Here is a 9747-nt window from a genome sequence, read left to right as displayed (position 1 = left end):
TCTCGGCTGGCCTGGGAACGCCTTGGGATTCCCCCGGAGGAGCTGGCCCAAGTGGCTGGGGAGAGGGAAGTCTGGGTCTCCCTGCTTAGGCTGCTGCCCCCGCGACCCGACCCCGGATAAGCGGAAGAGAATGGATGGATGGATGGATGCTACTTTTAGCTGTTTTGCTTTTAGGTTTTACCTAGCCTTTTGACAAATTTAGCTTTTAGATACTTTTAGCTTTTAACAAGCTTTTAGCTACTTTTTAGATGTTTTAGGTAGCGTTCTGCAACTTTTGACTTCTAACAAACCTTTCATTTTTAGATGTTAGCTAGCTTTTTGTTGCTTTTAGTTTGTTCTGATACTTTTAGCTTTAGCTAGTGGTTTGCTACTTTTGACTTTTACAAGCCCTTTGCTATTTTTAGCTGCTTTCAACCTTTAGCTAGTCTGCTACTTTTAACGAGATTTTTGCTGCTTTTGTCTTTTAAGTAGCATTCTCTTGCTTTTAGCTAGCTTTTTTCTATTTGTAGCCTTTAGTCAGCCAATTGCTACATTTAGCTGTTAGCTAGCTTTTTGTTACTTTTGGCTTTTAGCTAGTGTTCTGCTTCTTTTAGCTCCAACAGCTCAGTTTCGGCTCCTTCAGCGCTCAACATTATCTGCACAAACGCAGTCTCTCTACTTGAATCGCGTTTCGCCTCCAGGTCCGTGGGAACACTTACACTTCAACAATCTTGGGTGTGAGCAGCTTCAGAGGAATGGGCTTCTTCTTGTCAAAGACGAGCTGGCTGTGAGTCACAGGAGCTGAGCTGATGGCTTCCAGGGTCTCGCTGTGAAGCTCCTGTAGCAAAACAACCAAACACTGTAATTAACTGGAAACGCTACGCCACACAAGATCCAAAAAGAGAGAGGAGAAAGAAAAAAAACAAAAAAACAGGAGGCATCAAACCAATCTGGTACTAACTTGTAGGGGTTTTGGTAACATTTGTGTGGAAAGATGCTTGGAAAGAAGCGTTCTGATTGGCTGGAAGATGTGCGAAAAGGAGGGGAGGTCTTTGTAGAGCAGGCAGCACGTCTTCACCAAGCCGAGGCAGGTGGACAGGCAGGACAACCTGTGGAGACAGCAGGAACGAGCGTTTCAGTTTCATCGTTTCCTCTTTGCTTCACCTAACCCCGACCCCTGAACACATCCCTCTGTTCGCCGGTAACTGGAAACATTTAGGCCTTTTGTTTTGCCACAGGCGTTTAACATTTGAAAGATAAATGCAGAACAACAACAAACAGTTGTCTCTTTGTTAGCAGAAGGAAGTAGTCGTGTTCATGTCGAGTGGAAAAACAATATTGGGCACCAGCGCTCCATCTTAAAATAAGTGAATCAAAAAAAAAAAAAGGAAGGAAAAGAGTAAAAGAAAATAAATGGTCCTAGAGATAAAAATTTTTTAAAAAAGAAATTAAAATGTTGGAACATCACACAGGAGAGATTTCACCATGGGTGCTCATACGTTTCGCACGTGTTGCAGAAAACAACAGATTTCTTCTTCTGATGATACGTTCAGGCTTCCGAGCAACTACTTATTATTACAAAACTCAAGTAGTTCTAGTTTAAAATGGCAGCCGCTCCAAAGGAGAATACTGCACTGATGTAAGCGTCAAGTATAAACGCCTCCAGCTCGCTCAGGTCGGCACAACGCTACAAAGCTGCACCGCTCGCAGCATTAAGGCTCAGTTATAGTCGTGCTTTGTAGTGTTGTGTTTTTGTGAGAACATTGAAGGCTTTTGAGAGTGCCTTATAGTCCGGAAAACACGGTAAATTGAAGTTTTCTAACAGCTATGCTTTTTGAAATAATTCTTTTAACTCTAATTTCTTTTGAAATTGAACTTTTTTCTTTGTCAGCTGCCGTAGTGCAGGGAAATCCCTTTGTGTAATGTTTGGCATCAATGTAAAGATTAAGGATTCCCTTTTTTACCTCTGACAAAGAGCTTCTGTTTTCGGTTGTTTGTTTGTCTGTTAGCAAGATTACATAAAAACTACTAAAAACTACTAATGGACAGATTTGGATGAAATTTTCAGGAGACGCTGAGTTTTTATTATGATGGGGATCCGCATCATGATCCGGATCAAACAATGTTTTATTGACGCTATGGCCTTGGCGGAGGTTCTACTTAAATACAGGGCTGGACTTCCTGATGACATCACTCCAGACTTATAAAAAAAATTGAGTTTTAAAACGGCACTCCTGTAAACAAAACTAGCTTGTCATCAACCTACGTCTCATTTTGAAGCTTCTGAGAAGGAGAGCTTGATTAAAATATCAGCTCGACGTTGAAAGCTTCCTCGCGGCGGCTGGTTTTTGCCAGCGCGGGGCCACACGTGTGTCCACGATAGCCTGTTCTCATCTGTACACGTTCGGAGACACTTTAGCCTCCACGCAGAGTACACTCATTAAATCCTTCCTCTCCAAGGGGCTCCTCTAATCCCTGCTGCAGTAATTACCACACAGTCTCCACACTTTGCAAACACAGCTGCTTGCTGAGCACGTGTCGCCACACAGCCGAAAGGAACGCAGACATTAGAAACCAAGTCGGCGCCGAGGTGCGAGGACGTGCAGCGGTGGAGGGGACCGGACCGGATCAGAGACGACTTAATGCAAATCTGCTGCAGAGGCCACGTGGATCAGCTATTATTACACAGAATATAAAAACAAAAGTGCTGCTTTTAAAGGAATATGACCTTAACGTTACACAAACACTAGCTTTCTGTAATTGATTTACGATTAAACGGGGAAACGGCGTGATTCTTTGTAACACTTTGTATTTCAGTGGATGCCTTTTCAGAGCATTTTATGGATTTTTTTTTTTATGTTCCGAGTTATATTTTAGCTGAGAACAAATAAGAGTATGCTCTCACAATCCACCGAAGCCTGTTTGCTTTGTGCCCACACACCAGCTGCTGTGTGAAACCATGCCGGCGACTCAGACTCATCACGAGGGGATGCTCTGAGCTCCACTGTGTGTGTGTGTGTTTATATATACAGGTAAACACACTAGGATGGTCTGTCTGCGGCGTTCACATCCATACTCTGTATACTGTCTCATAACAAAGAACGACTTCTCTGTTTACACTGAGGAACAAGCAGCAGGTTAAAGGAAATGTGCACTCCTTTAACCTTTTAGAAAGAACAACAAATAAAAAAAGCATCTTGTTTTTTTTTTTCTGAGGAATAATCATGCAGTCTCGAGTCTCATCTCTCAGTCTGAGCGTTTTATTTTTGTCTTCTGATGATGAGAAACTTTGTAACATTCTCCCCGCACTTCATCGCCCTCTCTATCTGTCAGCTGTGCCAACAATTGTGTCGAGACAATTGTCTCTTGGTTTTATTAAAAGCTCAGTTCCTAACAGCCGAGGCTCCTTTAGCGACACTTCCAAACCGGACCGGAGAGGCCCTTCTTCACGGGTCGAAACGGACATGACTGCGTGCAGAAATAACGATAAAAATATGGTGTTAAAATATAGAAAAGTACAAAATGACAACGACTAAAAAATGCACAAATAAATACATAAACTAGAGACTTGAAGAAAAAACAGCAAAATAGCACTTCCTGTTTCAAATAATACAAACAGCTGGTCCAAAAATCCAGAGGAATTCTGTTTTTACTAAGTTAGTTTATTTTAGAGAACAGAAATCTATGCTCCACAGTGAACTGCTTTTAGCTGATTCGGCTAATGCTAACAGCTCTAGCAGCGAGCGCTAGCTCCCATGACGACCTCCAACAGACAGCTTTCATTTTTTGTGTAATTAGGTTGCAAAGATTAAAGCATGTAAGAAGAAAAGGCAGACATTTATACGACTGAGTAGATAAAAAGAAGGGTGAGAAAATGGAAGGCAGAAATAAATATAAATTTAAAATAAATGTACAAAAATGATCAAACAAGGGCAAAAGAAAACAGTTTATGGGAAGTAAAAATACAAAAGAGACAGAAATAAGCAAAAGAATACAGGAATAAATCAATTGGCTTTGAAATGTGATTATTTAGCCGTTTATTTTTATTGTAGTTTTTGATTACGGCAGCTTGAGTCCTGTAAATGATTGTAGTAAATCACTAAAAATAAACTGAAAAGAGAAAAAACTGAGTGACTATATGTAATGTGTTAGGGATCATCTCCTCTGAAAATCTGATTTCTCTTAAACCAATAAAAAATAGCCTCTAGTCGCTGAACAGAGACTGATAATCTTGTGAAATCTTGCTGTTGTTCTGAGGTCTGACTGATTTCTCCCACATCATCCCCTCCTACCTGTAGTGATTTCTGTCCAGGTCACTCGTGAGGTCAAGGTGTTGGGTGGCAGACAGCGACAGGCTTTTCCTGCTCCAGCTCCTGCAGGACTCCGGGGATGAAGACACAAGCAGGTCGCTGTACTTCCCCGACGGCCTGAAGGGTGGCACCACTTTGTAGCCTACGGCACATTGGGAAAATCAGTTGTCTGCCTAAAAACCTGCGTGATAAACCTGTGGGGAAAGTGCTGAGCGGGTACCAAGAGCAGCCTTGTCCTGCACTGCCAGGTGAAGCGTTCCGGTCAGGAAGTTGATGAGCTCGGGCAGAAAGCGCTTTGACAACGAGATGTACTCCACTGCCAGACAGCACAGCACTAAACCTGATGTCAGGTTCTGCAATGATCTCACGGGACACTGAAAACATGCAAAAAAAAAAAAGTAAACAGTGAATATAGAAGCTGCACATCTTCTTTCTGCATCCAAAGAATAAGCCTGACTGTGTTTTATGTCACAATGATGACACAATATCCAAACGCAGAGGAGAGAACTTGGGAAAAACAAACAAAAGGCTAAAACATGTAAAAGGTTACCTTGGTGAGAGTCTGGCTGATGTAAAGCAGAGCTGGAGTCGTCACTGGGTGTCTGAAGTCGGAGGTAGGAAACAGCAGCGCGGCCACCTTCAGGTAAACCAGCTGAAAGCAGAAAAAAACAGACAGAATGACTCCGGTTCAGGCAGAACCCACCAAACATCTGGAAACCTCAAAACAAGTAAACAATGTCAATAAGACAAAGTAAATAAATATAATGGGCCTGTTTTTTCACATCTCTGCTATAGCTGGGTGTATTTATTGACACCAATTAACCAGTTATTCAATGGAAGATGCTACTTTCACCAGGAACAATGCGTACCATGTCTAATGTGGGGAAAGCAGCGTGACCTTTGACCTCAAGCTCCTCCTCCATGCTGTGAGCAGCGTCTCCCAGGATGCTCTGCATGGCCTGACAGGCTGCTTCTGGAAACATCTGGCACAAAGTGTACACCTCCCTTCAGAAGGAGGAAAGAAAAGAAAGGATTAATTCCACAGCTGATCACTGAATATCTATATTTAGATGTAAACTACAGACAGAGAGAGAGAGAGAGAGATCCATTTTAACTCACGGAATGAGTTTATCCACGGTGGTGAGTTCAGGTGGACTTCTGGAAGCGACTTCGCCGATGTACTCCAGCAGAAAGCCAAACAGTTTCTGTGACAAAATGAAGGAAAGCTTTAGGATTCAGAGCCAATAAAAACAGAAACAACACAATAATCTGCTGCACATTATACCTGCAGTTTGAGCTTGTTGCCCACAGCCAAACTGGGATGGTTGCACTTCTGAGTCCTGGCCACTATGAGGCGCTGGTTGTCAGGGGTGTGACCGTGAAGTAAATCTTTCAGATCGCTGTAGCTCTCAGGAGCTAAAGGGGGGCAAGGTAAAGAGAAAAACAAGCCAAAAAAGCGATTAAGCACAATGAAAAGGAAATGCAGATTAGAGGTAAATCCAAAAAGCTCTTACTTCCCTCAAAGAGGCAGTAGCAGTGAGCGTACTTACCAGTAAACGTGTACGGGAGCTCTGCTTTAGCTGCGTCCTGCTGGGCCTTCAGCTCCTCTTTGGTCAGACTCTTCTGGGGTTCTTCATCTCCCTGTTCTCCCTCCTCGTTTTCGCTTTCTTGCTCAGATTCCAGATCTGAGTGACCATCTTCCTCTTCGCTGCTGTCCTCCTCTTGCTCTTCTTCATCCTCCTCCTCCTCATCATCTCCATCTTCCTCCTCTGCATCCGACTCCTCTTCCTCCCCGCTCGCTCCCTCTTCTTCATCTCCCTCCTTGTCCTCCTCCGTCTCCTCCCCAATGTTCCATTCCCCATCCTTTACCAGGAAAGGGAGAGGATTTCAGTTGAAACTAAAGAAATTACATTTTCTCTCAAAGTGAAGGTGACTGCTGAATGATTTTACTGAAATTGGCCGAGCAAGCTGAAGCTGAGTTGTTAAAGCTAAAATAAGCAGAACGCTAGCTAAAAACACAAAAAGCTAAACACTAGCTAAAAGCTAGACATAGCAAAAGGCTAAAAGTAGAATATGAAAGCTATAATAGAGCTCATATACTGAAGCAGATTTCAAAAAGAACAATGTTTTGATGAAATTAAAGAGATTTCAATGTACTTCTATAGGGGGAATAAAAGGAAATATTTTGAAAAGTACAAAACTCATAGCACTGATTTCCCGAAATAGCTTAACTTTTTGATACATGAATGCCTAAAACAGCTCAAAGTGTGCAGAGGTTAGATTGTAAAAGATGTACAGAAAGAGAAAAAAGGAAACTGTTGTGTGATCGCTGACTCAGCATTCACACAATAAAAACTCCTTTTTATGTGTTCCATCTCCTACCTGATAGGACAGGATCTTCTTGTCGGGTTTATCGAGAATGAAGCCGTCGTTGAGGTCGTCAGCAGACATGTGGCTTCGACTCTGTGTACTCTCCCCGCCTTCGTCTCCCATCATCCTCCTCAGACGGTCAGCCTGGGTGTGAGCGGGAGATGTAAATTAGGACTAGAATAAAAAAAGTCAAGTGAAAACGACAACTGCAGATATCGTTTTCAGCACTCTCACCTCCAGTTTCTGCAGCTTCTCCTTCTCCTCCTTGGCCAGCTCCTCCGGGGACTTCATCTTCTCTGAGGGCTGAGCCTTCATCTCGAAGCCGAGCTCCCGAACCATCATGTCGTATTCCTCCAGCTGGAGCACGCAAAGAGGAAGCGAAGGTCAGGGAGAGCTCAAGGCTGCTGGTGGTGGTGACTTCTGTGATCCTACCTTCGGTTTCTCCTCCGGTTTGTCGACTCGTTCAGATTTGGGTGTTTTTGTCACCATCAGAGCCTGGATGCTTTTCCACTCCTGATCCAGCTTCTCGGTCAGCTCCTGTGCTTCCTCTTTCTGCACCTGTCGTTCTCTCTGTGAACGGAGCAAAACGTCGGCCCTAATTATTGCTAGCAGCCCTAATTATCGTCACCAAATGAAGCGACACGGGGCAGTGATGCCAGCTCACCTTCTCCTGCTTGGACTTCTGGATGAGCTCTTCAATCAGCTCCTGTCTGGACTTGGCTCTCAGGCTCCCTTGCTCCTCCTGCTCTTCCCCTGATGTTTTCTTCCTGAGGAGGCCCCCGCCCCCTCCAAAATGGGAGGCAGTAAGTTCAGCTAGGTAAAAGAGAAAAAAAAATGTTTGTTTTATGACTGGGCTTATCAAACTAAGCTCAGGTGCTGGGAATTGATAAAATGCTAAAATAACAACAGGAAGAAAGCCTTAACCTGGGAAAAATTAAATGAAAACCTATGAGATATACAAAAAGTGACTATAAGGAGTTCAGCTAAATCATTTGACCACCATACATGCATATACTTTTAGGCATTTAAAAAGAAAAGCAGCATTTCATCAGAATATGGAGATGCAGCACAATGAACATTTCCATTCATTTCCAGACTCACCTGATAAAAGTCCTTTCTCTTCGGATTCGTCATCGCTATTTACAGAGTCATTGAATTTCTCTATTTCAGCCAAAGACTGGCCGTAATGAGTCAGCTCTTCCTCCTCGTTCAGGTTGTAAACGTCCTTCTTTTCATGGACACGCTAAAATCAAAGCCAACAGAATACAAGCTGAAGGTTGAGTACTTCTTCACATAAGACTACAAGTTTTTTTTTAATTAAAATGCACAAAGACTGTGATTCATTTGCTCCTATTGAATTATTACTGCGTAGAAAAAGGGAAAAAAGAAGCTTCTGAGGCTGGATTTAACCTGTGCATGTAATAACTAATCAATGAAACTAACAGCAGAAGCTTAAAACCACAGTGTCCTTTCAGAAATGATTCATAAATTACTACTAACCTGTCTTTCCATGGCGAACCTCTGTAGGATTTTGTCTTCTGGAGCCATCTTGGCGTCATATTCTCCCAGACGTCGGTCAATGAATTTGTTGGACTTGTTTTTCTGTTTGTATTCCTTCAGGAGTGTCTCTTTTCTCTACAGATAAAAATAAATTCATAAATAAAGTGCTACTTGTGATTTTTGTACACTCTTAAAGAAACATAAAAACAAAAATTCCAAACACCTCCTGCTGTTAATACCAACCATAATTTAACAGAACTAACAGAAAAGATTGAAGTCATTGTGAAGATTTGACTTTTCTCCACTTTAAAATCAAATTCACGTGTCTTACAAACCCCTCGGTCTCTTGTGCTGAAAATCCCTCTCGGAACGTTTTACAGCGCAGACAGTGTTAAACTAGTGGCGAATTTACACGCATTGCTTCCTTTTTTAGAGCTACAATAAACAAACCTACCCCCCTCCCTTTTTTTTTTGAGTTCATCACACCACAGAATCTGCCCTTTCTCACTCCCTACTCCAACCAAAAATCAAGCTTTGCTGCTGACAGATTCAGATTAAATTTAACAGAAAGAATACTAGTAAAGTGGACACAACGTTACTTCAGTTGATTGCAACTCCTTTGCATAAGTGCAATAACAGGTTTTCATCAAGTTTGATCATTACTGAAATCAAAAATGGACACGTGTCAACCCCAAGAGTCTGAAAGTCGACATCTATTTTGAAAAACAGTCAAAATCAAAGTGACAGTGTCAGTGATGTCCGAGGCTCTGATAAGTATTATTGACAAGCCATCCAGTCTTCATCTACACAGAGCAACAAACTGAAAAAACAAAAAGAGAAAAACCTTCCTTTTCGTCATGCTTAAGAATACTTAAGCTTATTAAGTTTTTTAATGATAAGATTTTTTATTTATCTTATTCCACAATAAATTTAGAATTGCTAACCTTTAATTTCTTTTCAATAACCAAAACTAAACTGTGGTTTAGGTCAGTGGTTTCCAAACCTTTTAGCTTCTGACTCCTAAAGTAACAATGGCAAAGACTTACAACCCCAAATATCCTTGAGTGAGATACACAAAAGCTGGTAACAAAATTAAATAAACAAGAGCATAAAGACAACACAAACAACTTTAACACATATTATGTTATTCTTTTTTCCATTTATGACTATTGTTCTTGTCGTTTATAACAACTATAGTAAAAATACGCCAGTAGGAATTATCTTTAAATTTAGTCATCTCAAGACCCTAAAGTTGGTGTTAGTGACCCACCATTAGGCCCTGAACCCAACTTTGGGAACCACTGGTTAAGACTGTGCCTCTAAGAAGGTAGAATATGTTATATGAAATATTTGACAATATATGAACAGTTCTCATTTAATATTTTATCATCATATACTTATGACGCTGAAGTTGGCAGCAACTTTTATTTACAGCGTCGAATGGCTAAAGGGCGATTCCACCTAATTTTTCACTACCATCCGTGTCTTTAATTGATTCTAATTTAAAAACTACAAATCCTAGACACTTCAAACCTGGACTGGATTATTCTCCTCTTCCAGATAAATGATTAAAACCATGATTGGGATT

General features: G+C 41.6%; 1 protein-coding gene across 3 annotated transcripts in view; it reads right to left on the bottom strand.

Moving 5' to 3' along the window:
* nop14 (NOP14 nucleolar protein homolog (yeast)) overlaps positions 1-9747 on the bottom strand; it is an 18376-nt gene that overhangs the window by 4067 nt on the left and 4562 nt on the right. For all 3 annotated transcript variants that reach the window (XM_017407497.3, XM_017407496.3, XM_037979629.1), the window contains 15 exons: positions 8160-8294; positions 7761-7902; positions 7324-7472; positions 7092-7229; positions 6894-7016; positions 6672-6803; positions 5840-6152; positions 5575-5705; positions 5409-5494; positions 5159-5294; positions 4840-4941; positions 4510-4663; positions 4272-4431; positions 941-1088; positions 699-817 (listed from right to left, as the gene is read on the bottom strand). In XM_017407497.3, coding sequence (XP_017262986.1) covers positions 699-817; positions 941-1088; positions 4272-4431; positions 4510-4663; positions 4840-4941; positions 5159-5294; positions 5409-5494; positions 5575-5705; positions 5840-6152; positions 6672-6803; positions 6894-7016; positions 7092-7229; positions 7324-7472; positions 7761-7902; positions 8160-8294 — 2168 coding nt within the window. The remainder of the gene's footprint in view (positions 1-698; positions 818-940; positions 1089-4271; positions 4432-4509; positions 4664-4839; positions 4942-5158; positions 5295-5408; positions 5495-5574; positions 5706-5839; positions 6153-6671; positions 6804-6893; positions 7017-7091; positions 7230-7323; positions 7473-7760; positions 7903-8159; positions 8295-9747) is intronic.

This window comes from Kryptolebias marmoratus, linkage group LG14 (genome assembly GCF_001649575.2).
Source record: "Kryptolebias marmoratus isolate JLee-2015 linkage group LG14, ASM164957v2, whole genome shotgun sequence".
NCBI classification, from domain to species: Eukaryota; Metazoa; Chordata; class Actinopteri; order Cyprinodontiformes; family Rivulidae; genus Kryptolebias; species Kryptolebias marmoratus.
This window is presented reverse-complemented; position numbering and strand designations above follow the sequence as displayed.